This window comes from Hemitrygon akajei, chromosome 14 (assembly GCF_048418815.1).
Source record: "Hemitrygon akajei chromosome 14, sHemAka1.3, whole genome shotgun sequence".
NCBI lineage: Eukaryota > Metazoa > Chordata > Chondrichthyes > Myliobatiformes > Dasyatidae > Hemitrygon > Hemitrygon akajei.
Window position 1 is genome coordinate 98,003,333 of NC_133137.1, and position 17,467 is coordinate 98,020,799.

A 17,467-nucleotide genomic window follows, 5' to 3' on the forward strand; every position below is an offset into this window, starting at 1 on the left:
TCCTCAATGGGGCAGCATGGTATAGCGTAGCAGTTAGCAAAACGTGGCTCCAGTGCCAGCGACCCAGGTCCAATTCTACCAGCCTCTGTAATGAGTCTGTTCGTTCTCCCCGTTTCCATGTGGGTTTCCTCCAACATTCCAAAAACGTATGGGTTAGGTTAGTGAGTTTTGGGGAGAAGCATGGCATCACTTGACCACAACACATTCTCGGACAGGTTGGTCATTGATGCAAGCAACACATTTCACTGTATGTTTAATGTACAAGTGACAAAAAGCACATGTTTAAATGGCCTCCTTTGTCATTCCACTCCATCTTTGTGGGCAAATTCGGTGCCATTTATCACTCTGCTCCTTTACTCTCTGACATTGGCTTATCTCCTTTATCTATCTTTTATATGTGTAGATTGCTCCAGGTCAGAACATAAAACAGCTATGCAAGTTTAGCACTTTACTATGAATTTACATTTGTAAAATTATTACTTTTTGTTATACTTTGCCTATTACTCATTGGTTTTATGTACAGTACATTGGGTACTCACTATTTTCCTAACTTTGTTTTTAAAAATAGGCTTGAGAGGGATAATGTATATCTGAGTCCTGAGCTGGAGCGTGTGCTGAATCATGAAACCCTCCCAGATGGTGTGATAAAAATAATGGGACTTGCAGGTAAATTATTTTTTTAAATAAAAAAGATTGTGAAGCTGAAACAGGAGCCTACGAGCACCCACTTCCCCACCCCACCCCTCCGTCAACTCTGCTTAATTTCCCAAGTATGAGGCCTATTCTTCAGTTGAAGGCAATGTGGAAGTCCATCTGGTCTGTGCCAGCTTCTATCAATCCCAATTCCCCCTCTCCTTATTCTCAAAGCTCAAAGTACATTTATTATGGAAGTATGTGTACTATATAGAACCTTGAAATTTGCCTTCTTACAGGCAGCCACAAAAACAAAGGAACCAAGTAGAACCCAGTTTAATAAAAAAGACCATCAAGCACCCAATGTGCAAAAAAAAACATACAAACAATAAAAAGGAAGCAAATATTCAGAATTTAATGTTCTTGAAAGTGAGCCCTCAGCCACGAAGCCTGTATATTGCAGGTGGTCCAGGAACCAGCTGGTTGCCTGCCACAGCCTCAGTTCAGTGCAGTTCAGGGGCAGCGGACTGAACACTGGCTCGTCCCTTGCCTCAGGCCCTGACATCCTGACCTTTTCAATCTGGCCCTGTGCTTAAATCAGTCAAACCTCAGCCTTTAGCTTGGAACTTCTTTTCACTTCTACACCCCTCGACTCTGGTTTTGTCCTTTCTCCCACTTACACACAGAAAGGGATAATTTACAGTATGAAGCTGCCCATGTGTCTTTGGGAGTTGGGAGGGTGGTGGAGCATCCAGTATGATCATTGGAAAGAAGTGTAAACTCCAAGTGGATGGCACTGAAGAATCAGGATTGAACATGGGTAGCTGGGGCCTTGAGAGCCTAGCACCATACCAGCTCTATACATTGTCATGCACCCAGCAACACATTGCATTTTGTTTCCTGTTTTATTTAGAGCAAGGTTTCCCAAATTTTTTATGACTTGGACAAGGGGTCCATGGACCCCAGGTTGGGGACCCTGATTTTGAGATACAGCACATCAACAGGCACTTCCTGCTGACGAGCACCTTTTTTTTGTACCTTGTAACAAACAACAATTAACTCAGAGTGGCTCAATCATAAGCACGTTTATTTTACTTGCTGCAAGGGAAGTCTAGCACCGCACAAGAGCCGGTGTCAGCTTCAAGGAAACGTATGGCATAGTCACACAATTAAACACAAGTGCAGCTCCCTGTGCCTCAGTTCAAGGACAGGCTGCATTCTGTTCATCTGCTGAATCAGTGTACTTGGCATTTTTCCAGTAACTGAATCCACTTGTCTTTCTGCAGGGAACATCAGCAAAATGCTGCATGAACACTATTAACAAAGCACTCTGTTACAATACAGGTTCCATCTTGTTACAGACAAAAATGCCGTTTTGTTACTACAAGTACATTTCCACACTTCAATGAGCCCACGCTGTCCAATTACACCCATGTGACCAATTAACCAACAAACCCGTACATCTGTAATACGGGAGGAAACTGGAGCACCTGGTGGAAACTCATGCGGTCAGAAAATGTACAATTTCCTTTCAGATAGCAATGAAATTGAACCTGGCTCACTGGTGCTGTAATAGCATTATAATACCATGCTTCTGTCCTTATTTATTTCTATCTTATCAGTCTCATCTGACTTTTCCTTATTTTGTGTACTTACTCTTCTCCATGCTTGTTTCATCCCCGTTCACCTTCCAGCCGCCCTCCTCTCAAATTCATACCTTCTGTTTTCCCTCCTCCTTCCCTCCCCCCCCCCCCCCCCCCCCCAGCTGCCCACCCTCTGCCCTGCTCTTATGTGTGCTTGGCCCACTGTTGTACTTGCTCCCCACCCATGATTGTGTGGCTGGGCACAGCTTAAATGCCATCTGTAAATTTGCCGACAACACTATTATTGTTCTCATTATTTCAGATGGTATCAAGGGGGCATACAGGAGTGAAATAGGTCAGCTGGTTGAGTGTTGTCGCGGCAACAACCTTGCACTCAGTGTCTGTAAGAATTGAATGAGGACTTCAGAAAGGGAAAGTCGAGGGAGCACATGCCAGTCCTCATTGAGGGATCAGAAGTGGAAAGGGTGAACTATCCTGGGCCCAGCATATTGATGCAATTACAAAGGAGACATGACAGTGGCTCTGTTTCATTAGGAATTTGAGGAAAATTGGTCTGCCACCAAAGGCACTCATACATTTCTACAGATATACTGTGGACAATATTCTAGTTGGTTGCCTCACTATCTGGTATGGAGGGGCCACTGCACAGAATCAGAAAAAGCTGTAGAAAGTTGTTAGCTCAGCCAGCTCTGCGTGGGCAGCAGCCTCGCCAGCATCAAAGACACCTTCAAAAGGCAATCCCTCTAAAAGGTGCATTCAACATGAAGACCCTCATCACCCAGGACACGCGCTCTTCTCATTGCTGCCATCAGGAAGGAGCTACAGAAGTGATATTTAAACTGATTCCATTCCCTCATCCTGCAATCTCTTTAACTTTCAAATGACTTTATGGTAATAGTTCAGAGATGTATTCAGGGACTGGGTGGCCATTTTGCTCTGTGTTTGTGCTCTGTCTACTAGGGACATCTCAAACTCCCATTTGCCACCTTCCCATTCCCACGTTATCCTAAGCCTGGATGAGGAAAAATGCAAACTGGAGCAAATACACCTCATTACTCTGCTTGGGTAATCTGTGACCAACAACATGAATTGTAAATTCTTCACTATCAGATAACATGCTCCCCATTTGTCCCGTCTCTTGATCTACCCACTTCTTCCTGTGCTCCCTCTGTTCTCTCTAAACACCTTGATTCTTTCCCCTCCATCACCCACATAATCAGCCCATCATAGACGTACTCTGACGAGTGTCCATTCCTCTCCTCTCTCCCAACCTCCCCTGTAGGGTTCTGTGCTCCAACTTTGTTTCCTATTAAACCTCAACATCTTCATCACTTTGTCATCTACACCTTTCACCTCCCAGTCTCAGTCACTTTGAATTTTAAACATGTGAGCCCTATGTACAACCTTAAACTGTAAAAGACAGTGGTGCGTGTCGTGGTTACTTGACATGACTTGGAGACTCAGACAATTCTTCAAGAAAAGTAAACCTTTATTTGCAAACAAAGGCTGAGGCAATCAACGAACTTGTCACCGAAAGCCCACCGAGCTCCGGTGTACAGCATTCTTTATAGTAATTTCTTATCTCAGTTACATTTCGGTTTCATCAGCATACCCAATCAATTTTTAGTTGCATATCATCTATATATGAATTAATTAATCGCTTTTGCCTAGCCCGCGGTACGTCACCATTGTTTTTCACCCGTTCGCATTGGGGCCTTATTCGTGGCCAAGATTATGTTTTCCAGACAACCTCCCTCCCAGTACATTCCTGCTCGCAGCATCCTGTCCGCCACCGTTATCTCGTACTAAACAAAGGCTGAGTGTAATACATGGGGTACATCGCAGCTAATAGTGCTGCTAGCTAAACAGGTGTACTGTAAGTGCCATAATATGCAGCTAAGAGAGTACAAAGTATCTAGTGAAAACAACACATTGAACAAAATGTGCCCAGTAAAATAATACATATTAATATTCGGTACCTAGAAGTGATTACATAGTATAGTAAATAGCTAATACATAGTGATTATAGTTCAGGTATATATAATGATTATATCAGGTATATTTCTCAATATGAGCACATAAAGAGGTTGAATTAACTGACTTAAGAATTGAATCCCAGACCGCATCAGATAAAAAAATATTTAAATCATGCTCCCAAGCAGTTCTAATTTTTTCAAAGGGGGGCACGCCTCAAGGTCACGAATTTATCACGAACAAAGGATATTAACCCTTTACCCAATGGATTATTACAGAAAAACAGGTCTACAACGTTTTCCTCGGGCATCTCAGGAAAATTAAATGATAAAGGGTTGATGAAATGTCTAATTTGAAGGTATCTAAAGAAATGGGTATTAGGTAGATTAAACTTTGCAGACAGTTGTTGAAAAGTTGCAAAACGATTATCTATGAGAAAGATCTTCAAAGCACTTAATGCCCTTTCTATACCAATCATGAAATGTTGAGTCTTGCATAGAAGGTAGAAAAAGATGTTTATGTAAGACAGGACTGGAGAGAGAGAAACCATGAAGGCCATTAAATTTTCTAAACTGAGCCCATATTCTCAGAGTCTGTCTAATAAGAGGATTAACAATTAGTCTAGGCAAGTGATAAGTGCAGAAATACAGATATCCTTAGTAGAGTTCAACTCCTTTGCCACCCATTTTGGACAATCAGACTGATTATGAAAAAAGGACCAAAAAGTAAGACAGCGAATATTGGCTGCCCAATAATATAAACAGAAGTTAGGCAAAGCCATACCCCTTTTTTAGATTTTTGAAGGTAAGCTTTATTAAGTGTAGTACTTTTGCCCTTCCATAGATAGGACAAAATGATAGAATCTAACGAGTCAAAAAAAGCTTTAGAAATAAAAGTTGGTATAGACTGAAATAAGTATAAAAATTTAGGAAGGATATACATTTTAGGAATATTAATTCTACCTAACAGAGTCATAGATAAGGGTGACCGTTGTGTCAAACTCTGTTTTGTAGAATTTAAAAATTAGCAAAGTTTTCTCAGAAAAGATTCTTGAAGTTCCTTGCTACCGTAATACCAAGGTAAGTAAATTGATTATTAACTACTTTAAAAGGGAGGTCATGAAATACTAATGCTTGTGCTTCCCTGTTAACTGGGAAGAGTTTACTCTTATGTAAATTAAGTTTACAACCAGAAAGCTGGCTGAATTGCTCAAGAAGTAAAAACATTGGGGGTAAGGAAGTGGACAGATTTGATACAAAAAGTAAAAGATCGTCAGCATAAAGAGAGACTTTATGCTCAACACCTCCCCTCCAAATCCCCATCAATTCAGAACAACTTTGAAACGCAATCGCCAGTGGCTCTATAGCCAAACCAAAAAGTAAGGGACTTAAAGGGCATCCTTGTCGGGTGCCATGTTTAAGGCTAAAAGACTGGGATTGCTGAGAGTTAGTCAAAACAGAAGCAGTGGGACATAAGTATAACAATTTAATCCATGAAATAAAACTTTGTCTGAGATCAAATTTTTTGTAAAATCACAAAAGGGTAATTCCACTCCACATGATCAAACACTTTCTCTGCATCAAGAGAAATAACGCATTCAGGAGTCCGAATTGAGGGTGAATATAAGATATTAAATAAATGCTGTATATTATAAAAGGGAAGATGATTTTTAATAAAAACAGTTTGGTCTTCAGAAATAATAGGTACAAAGTTCTCCAATCTATGAGCCAAAACTTTAGCCAAAATTTTAATATCAACATTTAACAAAGAAGTCGGCCTATACGAAGAACACTCTGTTGGATCTTTACCTTTTTTTAGCTAAGAGAATAATACATACCTCATTAAATGATGGTGGCAATTTACCATGTTTGAACAAATCAGATACAACTAAAAATAACTGAGAAAGGAAAATGATTTATAAAATTCTGCAGAGAATCCATCAAGTCTAGGAGATTTGCCCGACTGCAGTGCAGAAATGGCAGAGGATATTTCTTCTAGTGATAAAGGGTCATTGAGTTTTGTTATAAAGTCAGAGGAGAGCGAAGGAATATTCAAACTATTTAAAAAATGGTCAACAGAAATATTATTTAAAGATTGGGAGGTATAAAGTCGAGAATAATAACTCTTAAATGTATCATTAATTTCAGAATGATTCAAAGTAATATTCCCATTTCCCATTCGAATTTTTGTAATGTTGTTTAGCTTTAGAGTGTCTCAATTGGTTAACTATAACCTTGCCAGATTTATCACCATGAATATAAAATCGGCTCTTGCTATCAAGAAGTTGATGTTCAACTGGTTGAGTGGAGATAAGGTCAAACTTAGTTTGAAGTTCTACTCGCTTCTTGTACAGTTCAGGATTTTTAGTCTGGGCATATAGTTGGTCTATTACTTTAATCTGACTGATCAAATCTAATCGCTCTGAATGGGTCTTTCTTTTGAGATTCACTGTATAAGAAATTATTTGACCCCTCAAATATGCTTTCATAGCATCCTAGACAACCTGGGATGAGATTTCAGATGGCGTATTAGTGTTTAAGAAAAAAGTTATCTGGTCCTTCATAAATTTTACAAAATCATTATACGATAACAAAGTCGGATTAAATCGCCAATGTTTATTTAACTGGAGCATGATCCGAAATCAATATACTCTGACAATCACAAGAGCAAGCAGATGAAATCAGCTGGTTATCCATTAAAAAATAATCAATTCTAGTACAAGTATGGTGGACATGTGGGGGAAAAAAGGACTAATCTCTCTCAGTAGGTTGGAAAAAAATGCCACACATCAGAGATACCATAGTTAGAAAGGAAAGAATGAATAGATAAAGCAGATTTACTAGATAATCTAGGAGCAGAGGACGATCGATCCAAAACTGGATCTAACCAACAATTGAAGTCACTGCCCAATATAAGAGAATATAAATTCAAATCAGGCAATAAAGAGAAAAAATGTTCAAAAAAGTTCACATCATCTGAATTAGGAGCATACAGGTTAGCCAGTACTACCCTTGTATTATACAATTTTTCAGAGACAATAATAAAACGACCATTTGTATCAGATACCTAATTGTGGAGCTCAAAAGGAACATTTTGATTAATGAGGGTAGAAACCCCCCCTGGCTTTAGCCGGGAAGGAAGAATAGTAGAAGTGCTGACCCACCCACCTTGACATAAGACAAGAATTGTCAAAACTTTGAAAATGGGTTTCTTACAAAAAAGCAATGTTAGCTTTGAGTTGCTTAAGATGTGAAAACACCTTCCTTCTGTTAACAGGATGGTTCAATCCCTTTACATTCCAGCTTATAAAATTCAATGAAATAACCATTGTCATTTAAGAGAACATAGAGAGTAGTAGGCATAAACAAGATCAAACATTCAAATACCAGTTCTGGAGCAAAAGTATAAGTCAAAAGGATCAGGACAGAAAAACGTCCTGAATAACAAAAAATAACAAAAAATTCAATGAATAATGTTGGCACTAGAGAAACCACCCTTCCCTCAGATCCCAAAACAAGATAACTGCCAAAAAAAGGAGCAAGCTCTTTGAAAAGAAAACACACCCCAAAATCCAACTTCCAGTTTTGTAACATAATCATAAGCTCCATTTAACTAATAATACAGAAACTAGAGAACTTATGCACTACAAATCAAAGTTATAAATAAAGAGAAATAATACCATCAAAAAATTTTAAACTTAGTTCAAAATAATAATCCAGAATAGTCTACACGTGAGAAACTATGAAAAAATACAGTGATTTAAAAAGAAAACAGAGAAAAACAAACAGAAAAAAGAAAAAAATTTTTAGCAAGTACTTATCGGCCATTTTTTTAAAAAATCAGACCGAGTCTGATGTAGTCAAAATGGTTGGGAGACCTTCAATAAACTTCTGAGCCTCCGTAACTGACTTAAACCATTTGTGCTCCCCAGTATTAAGAGTTATTTGGAGATGGGCTGGGTTACGCAGAGAGGGTCTGAGTCCACAATTGTAAAACTCTTTCATAACATCTTTATACTCGGCGCACATCTTCAAAACTTGAGCATAATCTTCAATGATACGGATGGAGTGACCCCGGAAATCCAGTTTTTCCCTCTGGTGTGCTTCGATGATCAGAAGATTTTTCACCTGATATCGATGAAAACAGAGAATAACTGGACATGGCCTAGAGCCAGAAATGTACGGTGCGCTCTGTCTAATTCGGGTGGTGTCGTAAGGATTTGCTTCCCAAAAATCTCACAGAGTAAAGAAGAAAAAATTTGACAGGAGATCCCCTTTCGATAGCCTCTGGCAAACTGAGAATTCGTAGATTATAACGCCTACTTCGGTTTTCAAGATCAGTTACCTTGGAAGTTAACTTGGTGTTTTGCTCAGTCAAATTGGAACAGACGGCTTCCAGCTGCTGAACACGGCGTTTTAAATCTTCAGAAGTTAATTCGATATGAGATAGACATTCGGCATGATTGTCCACTCTAGCGTTAATTTGATCCAATTTTGACTCCAACGAACTGAAAGAAGACTTATATTCAGACCTAAGTTCAGATACACTCTCTTGTCGATGCTGTTCCAAAACGGAGACAATCTCAGCAGTCGCAGACGTAGAGACTTCTTTTTTCCCAGATTTAGGCAACTTTGTGGCCATTGTAGGATAGGCATATTCGCAGGCAGGTAAGAAAGCAAAAAAAATTAACAAACTGAAGTAAAAAAAGAGATAAAAAGTGCAGAGGTAAGAAATGAAACAGAGTGAAAGTTTTAAGTGACTAAACAATCGCCATCTTACCGGAAGTCCCCACTAATTTTGAAGGAATACAGGCCTAACTATTGAGCCTCTTGATAGGGTATCCCTTTTATCCCAGGAACTAGCTTGGCGAAACTCCTTCAGACTTCCTCCATTGTTACTACATTTTATTTGGAATTAGGGGATCAAAACTGCACAGTATTCCAGATTTGGTCTCACACCAACACTCAGTACAGCTATAACTAAACCTCCCTATTTTTAAGTAGGGAGTACTGCCATATCTGGAATACTGCATGCAATTCTGGTCTCCTTATGTGAGGAAGGATTTACTGGCTTTGGAGGCACTGCAGAGAAGGTTCACCAGGTTGATTCCAGAGATGAGGGGGGTAGACTATGAGGACGGATTGTGCCACCTGGGACTGTACTCACTGGAATTCAGAAGAATGAGAGGAGGTCTTGTAGAAACATAAAATTATGAAAGGGATAGATAAGATAGAGGCAGGAAAGTTGTTTCCACTGGTAGGGTAAGAGGAGACACAGCCTCAAGATTCGGGGAAGTAGATTTAGGACAAAGATGAGGAACTGCTTTTCCCCGAGAGTGGTGAATCTGTGGAATTCTCTGCCCAATGAAGCAGTGAAGGCTACTTTACTAAATATATTTAAGACAAGGTTTGATAGATTTTTGCATAATAAGGGAATTAAGGGTTGTCGGGGAAAAGGCAGGTAGGTGGAGATGAGTCCATGGCCAGATCAGCCATGATCTTATTGAATGGCAGAGCAGGCTCGACGGGCCAGCTGGCCTACTCCTGTTCCTATTTCTTACATTCTTAAACTCCAACTGCTTTGCAATAAAGATCAGTGAATCAACATAAGAAAAAGATGTGTGTACTGAAGACTTTTCAGAATATTTAGTTCTAAAAACTGAACTCGGCCTCAAACATATTGAAGTCTTTACACAGTGGCGGCACAGCCTAGTTCATTGTACCAGAGAGGGTTTGAATCCAAATATAAATTAAGTGTAGCCAAATAAATCTTGAAAGTTAAGGTCTGGAGCTTGGCGAGTCTGGAAGTAGAAGGCAAAAGTCTGGGGGACAGATGGCTGAGTGTCCGTAGCCAAGGACTGGAGTCTGTGTGTGTTGGTAGGTGGGTAAATGGGAGAGTGGTAAGGGGCTTGTTGTTGCTGATTGTGTTGTTTTGCTGAACATCGTGAGCACACTGTATCAGTGCAGGAATGTGGGGCAACACTTGCAGCTTGCCCCCATCACGTCCTTGGGTGTGTTGTGTGCTAAGGCAGATGGCACATTTCATTGTGTCTTTTGATGTACATGTAATAAATAAATCTGTTACTGGAATATTAAAGAAAAACTTTAATAATCCAAAATATATAATTCAGATTGTTGGTTCAGTAAGGTTCTTGGGGAAGCAAATCTGCTCTTTCTTTTACCCTGTTTTGCCGACTCCTTCCCACCAATGTTGTCAGTCCGTAGCTGCGTCCTGATTGAGGCAATTAGGGGTGCATAATACACGATGGCATTGATAGAGACAGCAGCATCCCATCAACATATGCATAAAAGAGGGTCTCTGGAAAGAAGCTCCCAAGAAGGTGTTGAAGTATGAGGTGAAAAGGATGGGAACTGGGGGAATGCAGTATCTTGTGTTACTGTGTTTATTTATAAACTGATCTGTCTCATGGCCAGTTTTCCATCACAAATCTGACCATAGGGCTATTAAAACAAAACTTCACTCCATCTTAAAGGTTTCGTCCGCCGGGCAGTTAATCTGATCAACCATCCTAGTTAGCTCTCCCCAGCCCGTCACTGCAACGGAAGCACTTTAAGCCACTTTTTCTAATGCTGTTTACATTGTAGATACATGCTGGTTTTAATGTATTTATGCACATTTGATTCCATATCTACACTTTAATTTTTAAATTTTTTTTTGCTCAGCGTAACAAAACTTACAATTTCCAGATACACTTACATTTACATTTCTTCCCCTCACAGATATCAGTTATCAAAACACTTCCATCAAAATATAGACATCACCACAACATCCTATACAAAAGCCCTTATTAGTATAGCAGACAGGTTTACATCTGTATATTACAGAAAAGGTTGCCATGTTTCATGAAAATTATTTGTTTTTGAGAGTACCATACATGTCAAAAAGTCCAAAGGAATGTATTCCATGATTAATTTATGCCAACCAAAAAGTCCAGGGGCCTTAACGGATATCCAACAAAGTAAAATGTTCTTCCTCGCACAAAAAGTCAGGACGTTAAAAAGTTTTTTCTGATGTGCATTAATAATACAACTGCTGGGGAAGCCTAAGAGAAAAGTCCAGTTCAAGCTCCATCTTCAGAATCTTTTCCATTTCACCCAAAATATCACACCAGTATGCCTAAATTTTGGGACAAGTCCAAAAACAGTGGGTGAAAGTTCCAGTATTTACTCTACATTTAGAACACATTGGAGAAACCCCCGTCTTACATTTCGAGAGACGATCTGGAGTCAGATGGGCTCTATGCAGAATTTTGAGTTGCAATGCTTTAGTTCTATTACAAACTGAAATCTTCTTTGCATTATCACAGATGTCTTCCCATGTTTCAGCTGTTATTTCTACTCCCAGCTCACCCTCCCAGACCCTTCCCAGCTGCTCAGCCTCTCCACAAGAACATTCCCTCAGGATGCTGTAAAAAGTATTAATGGAGACTTCACCCTTAGAACAAAACACCCTCTATGTCAGAACTATAGAAATCAGTTAACAATTATATATTTTTTTCCTGTATATAATCTCTTATCTGAAAGAAACGAAAAAGATCCTTGTTGGGTATGTTAAATTTCTGTACTATTTGACTAAAAGACATCATCGTTCCTTCATCAAATAAATCTCCTAGATGGAAAATACTCTTAGAAATCCAAAGTTTAAATGCCAGGCTGAAAACCTGGACTGCCGGTTATTGGAGTGAAGGGTGATATTTTTGCTGTGTTGCCCTCAATTTGTCGCACTGCCCTCCAAGCCCTGACTGTATAAATTGTTATTGGATTGCGACAATATTCCTTAACTAGTTTCATCTTATTGAGGAAAAGCAAATTAATAAGAGGGCATTTTGCTTGTGAAGCTTCAATGTCTAGCCAAATTGAGGAGGGGTCCCTGCAAACCCCGTCAACCACATAAGATAAAAAGGAACTTAATTGATATTTTTTGATGTCTGGAAAATCCAGACTACTGGAAAGCTGTAACTTAGATATTTTAATACAGGGTTTTTTTTTGTTCCAGATGAAAGAAACAAACCAGCCATTTATTTTTTTAAGTATTTGTTGGGTAAAAATGTCTGGAATCATTCGTATTGGGTAGAGCAGACGAGGAAGAATGTTCATTTTGAGCAAGAATATTCAGCCAAGCCAAGAAATGGGAAGAGTGCTCCATCACTAATGATCCTGTTTGATTTTGTCAAATAACTGTGTAAAATTAGCTTTGAACAATTGATCAAACATAGGTGTGATAAATATGCGTAAGTAAACAAAACCTGTCTGCGACCATTTATTGGGGAAAACACCCTGAGTGTCAGGTACCTGCGGCAGATTCCCCAGAGTCATAGCCTCTGATTTAGTAAAGTTGATTTTATAACCTGAAAAGGCGCTAAATGAATTGATACATTGTATAAGATGGTCCACTGATATAGCAGGGTTTGATAAGAAAATTAGGAACATCATCCACATAACAGTGTAACTTTATGTGACTTTAGTCCTATGTCTGGAACAGATATTTTGAGGTCTTGCCGAATAGCCTCAGCCAATGGCTCGATCACCAGTGTGAAAAGTAGTGGTGATAAAGGGCAGCCCTGCTGGCTGCCCCTCAGAATAATAAAATTATCCAACCTAATACCGTTAGTGAGAATCGCAGCCAAAGGGTCATTATAAAGTACCTTCACCCATTTAATAAAATCATTGCCCAAACCAAATTGTTCTAAAGTGAAAAAACAAAATGGCCATTCGGCACGATCAAAGGCCTTTTCTGCATCTAAGGAAACCACCAAGCCATCCACTGCCTGTTGCTGACGTGCCTGAATCACATTAAATAATCTTCTGATATTGTTAGATGATCTATGGCCTTTTATAAAACCCGTTTGATCCTCTTTTATGATAAAAGGTAACACAGTTTCTAATCGCAACACTAAGGTTTTAGCTAAGATTTTAAAGTCAGCATTTAACACTGAAATAGGCCTGTAGGAGGCACAATCTTCAGGATTCGTTATTTTCTTAAGAATTGGGGAGATACTAGTTTCTCTCAATGATGGTGGGAGGAGACCACAATTAAATGCATGATTGAACATGTTTAGCATAGGCTCTGATAATAACCCTGTGAACTCATTATAGAATTCACTGGTGAGTCCATCAGGACCAGGGGCCTTCCCACTTTGGAGCTGTCTCACAGCTTCCTGTATCTCATGTATAGACAATGGAGCATTGAGGAGGGACTCTTGTTCAGAAGAAATGCCTGGGAGATCTAAATTCCTGAAAAAGGACTCCATCATAGATTGTCCATCATTACATTGCTCAGATTGATACAGTTTAGAATAAAAATCCTTAAACACAACATTAATCATTTTAGAATTACTAGTAAGGGCTCCTGTCCCATCCCTAATTGAAGCAATAGTCTGAGAGGCATTTTTCTTTCTAGCTAAATAAGCTAAATACCTACCTGGTTTTTCACTATGTTCAAACAATCGTCATTTAGCAAATGTCAGTATTCTTTTGGCTGCTTGTGCAAGTAAAGAGTTTAGTGTACAGCGTAGAGCTGTGGTATTCTGTAACTTGGCTGCAGAAGGCTTATTAATATAATCCTTCTCAGCTGCTGCAAGCCTTGCTTCCACTAGGCACTGCTGTTCCGCAGCTTGTCGCTTCTTACTAGCGGAGTAGGAGATAATTAATCCCCTTGCATAGGCCTTAGTAGTTTCCCAGAGCATCGATGGACTACTAGCTGATTTGGAATTAATAGATAAGAAAATTTTGAATTCGGAAGTAAAGTAGTCTATAAATTTATTATCTTTTAGAATAAAAGGATTCGGCCTCCAATGTCTAGATCGTGCTGAATTATCTTTGGGCTTAATACTTAAATATACTGCTGCAAGGTCAGAAATAGCGATATTTCCAATTGTGCAGGATACAACTAAATCTAGGAGTGTTTTGGGGGTTAGAAAAAAGTCTATTCTGGTGTAGCACTTGTGTGGATTAGAAAAAAATGTGAAGTCTTTGTCTGAGGGATGTAACAACCTCCAGATATCCACAAGTCCTAGTTCTCTACTTAAGCCCATGACTTGTTTGGACTGTGAGGAGAGCAATGGGGGAACCACTAGGCACTCTGTCCATCAATGGGTCCATGAGACAATTAAAATCCCCACCTACAATAATGTTTTGTATTGAAAAGCTTGTAGGTTTGGAAAACTGACGAAGGGTCTTGGCCTGAAACGTCAACAGTGCTTCTCCCTATAGATGCTGCCTGGCCTGTTGCGTTCCACCAGCATTTTGTATGTGAAGTTTGGAAAAAGCATCGTTAGGAATTTGAGAGGATGATCTGGAGGGCAGTAAACATTGAGAATACCATATTCCTCTCCATATATTGAAGGCTTAACAATCACAAATCTCTCATACTTATCCTTAATGCAGTCTAATAACTTAGAAGGTAAGTTCTTCCTAATTAAAATGGCCACCCCCCTAACTCCTGGTATTAAAAGATGAAAAATAGACTTGATCAAATCCACTCTTGCTTTATTTCTCTTGATTGGTGAATGACTCCCCTTAATGTTCCAAGTGTACAATTTTAATATATTACTGGTCATAACCCTTTATAACAATCATTTGACTCCGGAGGAGAAGAAACCCGACTTAAGGTCAGCTGAGCAGCAATAAGTAAATAAAAAAACACTCACAAAAACAAAGCACCAACAGTGCTGAACAAGAGGACTTACCCCACACTTAAAGGGGAGATCTGAACCTTCTACCACCCCATATTCTGCCCCACTGCCAATATGGCATTTAACATAGTCAAAAATGAAAACAGGGCATAATTAATCAATCCACCGATTTGTTACCGTCATGTTTAAGCTCCTTCAGGCTGGAGCAGCACCGCGAATTTAAACAAATAATGAAACTGTATTAATCAAAACAAGCACGTTACCCATCCTATAAGATATCTTGCCATTGAGTAACGAAAAGGTAAAATAAAGCGACCATCAAGCATGTTATCGTCCATAACCAGGGCTACACAACATACTGTATACCTTCTTTAGCCCAACGTGTCCACAAAAGTTTTAGCTTTGCCAGGAGAATCAAATATCTTGGTGATCCCATTGTAGGTGATTTTCAGCGCACTGGGTATAGCATAAAGTACTGGATTCCGTATTCTCTCAGCCACATCTTTACCTGGTCAAATTCCTTAAGCTTCTGAATAACGGCTGCCAAAAAATCTTGAAAAAACATAAGGCTGGATCCCTCGTATATTAAAGCCTGGGCATCAGTCCTGCGGCGCCTCGAAGACTCCATCACTCTTTGCTTATCACCAAAATTATGGAACCAGATGAGGACTGGTCAAGGGCATTGGTCTGGTCCTGGTTTTGGCGCCAGCGTACGGTGAGCTCTTTCTACTTTAAGGCATCCAGCCTTGGCTTCCAAATCAAAGAAGTTAGACAGCCAGCCCTTAAAAGACTTCGCTGGTTGGCTGCCTTCTGTACCTTCAAGTCGACTGATGATTCATATATTCTTTCTCCTATCTCTGTTCTCAAGATCATCGACACAGTCAGACAGGCTTTGAACTTGCTTTTCTAGTGCCCGAATGCAGCTTTGGGCCTGCTCAGTTACAGTTTCTACTGCGGAGACTCGGCCCTCGGCTTTGGTCTTTCTTGTTTCAAGGTTTTTAAGCTCCAATGTGTGTTTTTAGAGTGTTAGAGAGCCAGCTTCTCATCCATCAGTTTGGATATGTTCTCTGTTACTTCCTGAATTACTTGACAAAAAGTAGGGTCCAACGTGTTAGCATAGCTAGCAGCAGCTAGCTCCTCAGCCCCAGGTGAGCGCTCTGTGCAGCCTATCTTGGCTGCCTTTTTAGTACCTTTCGATGGCATGGTGTTGAAGCAGCTCAAAAAAATACTCATCAATGTTCACGTCATTAAATCAGACACTTGAGCATTTACAAAAAAGTTGAAACGGGTAGGTTTATATATGAAATTATCAGTGCTGCAGTGCTGAGCTCAGCAAAACAGACTTCACTGTGCTGCCATCTTGAAACCCTCTACACTTTAATTTTATATTATTTTATTTTATATTATTCTCTTTTGTTTGGTGGTTGGTTTTTTCTGTTGCATGTTGCACCAACACTCCACAGCAAATTCCTAATGTGTAAATGTACTGTATATGTCAAATAAAATAAATAACTTTTTCCTTTTGTAAAGTGCTGTGCAGTAGAATAAAAATAAAAAACAAAAAGATGTTCATTCCTAGCAAGGCTAAGTAAATAAGTTTTAAGCTGACATTTATAAGTGCCAACTGAGTCCGCATTTGAGTATTAAATTAAATTAAAAAAAGTTTAGGAGAGTACTTTTTTTAAAAATAAAGCTGACCTGCCAATTTTCAATAACACTAATCAAGTTGATTCTCAATAGTATATTGAAACATAGATCTTTAATTCTTTGGTCAAGATCTTAATGTTTCACTAATGTTGTTAATCTTCCTCCTGCTCCAGGTACAGGTAAAACGTCATTGCTGATTACGTATGCACGGCACAGACCTCACCTCCACTTCCTGTTTGTACTTCCCAACAAGCTTGCTCCAGAGGAGGTCAGTTACCATTTCCCTCCGAATGTGGAGTGTACAACCATGCACACCAAAGCCTACCAGTGCATTGGGTACAAGTAAGTCGGAACAGAATGGATATTATTCGGTCCTGTCATGTATCTGTGTGTCCTAAGGGGAGAAGAAGCTGGTCCTGAAATGTTGAGTGTGTGTCTTCAGGCTCCTGTATCACTTCCATGATGATAGCAATGAGAAGAGGCATGTCCCGGCTGGTGCGATTTGGATGCTGCCTTCCTGGGGCATCCGCACATCCATAGCTGGACAGACAATAGTGATACTTGCCGGGTGCTGGTGCTGTTGAGCGCATGTCATGCTCTGTTCAGTTCTCAATCTCTTCCAGTGAGGTACCTGGCTTCTGAGGGTATCTCCTCCAGTAGAATGGTTCTGACAGAGAATTATTTGATTGCTGCTTCCACTTCAAGGGGTGTGCACTTTGTACTCAATTCCAACTCTCAAATGGGCTTTTAATTATATTGATTAAAAGTACAAATTCTACCTATGCACAGTGGCTGCCACGGTTCAGTTGTTTGAATCTGAAGATTGTGAGTTCAAACCACACTGAACACAGAACTCCGGGCTCCTGAGCTGAGGGAATGCTGTACAGCTGATGATCCTGTTTCTCAGACAGAATACTGAACTTAAATCGTGTCTCCTCTCAGGCAGACCAAAGAG

General features: G+C 39.7%; 1 protein-coding gene across 4 annotated transcripts in view; it reads left to right on the forward strand.

Moving 5' to 3' along the window:
- The window catches only part of fbxo18 (F-box DNA helicase 1), a 96,561-nt gene that overhangs the window by 26,249 nt on the left and 52,845 nt on the right, over nucleotides 1-17,467 (forward strand). For all 4 annotated transcript variants that reach the window (XR_012101464.1, XM_073066753.1, XM_073066754.1 and 1 more), the window contains exons 8-9: nucleotides 569-666; nucleotides 16,686-16,854. Coding sequence is in view for 3 of the 4 variants with exons in the window: in XM_073066753.1 (XP_072922854.1) it covers nucleotides 569-666; nucleotides 16,686-16,854 (267 nt within the window). In the remaining variant the exon portion in view is untranslated. The remainder of the gene's footprint in view (nucleotides 1-568; nucleotides 667-16,685; nucleotides 16,855-17,467) is intronic.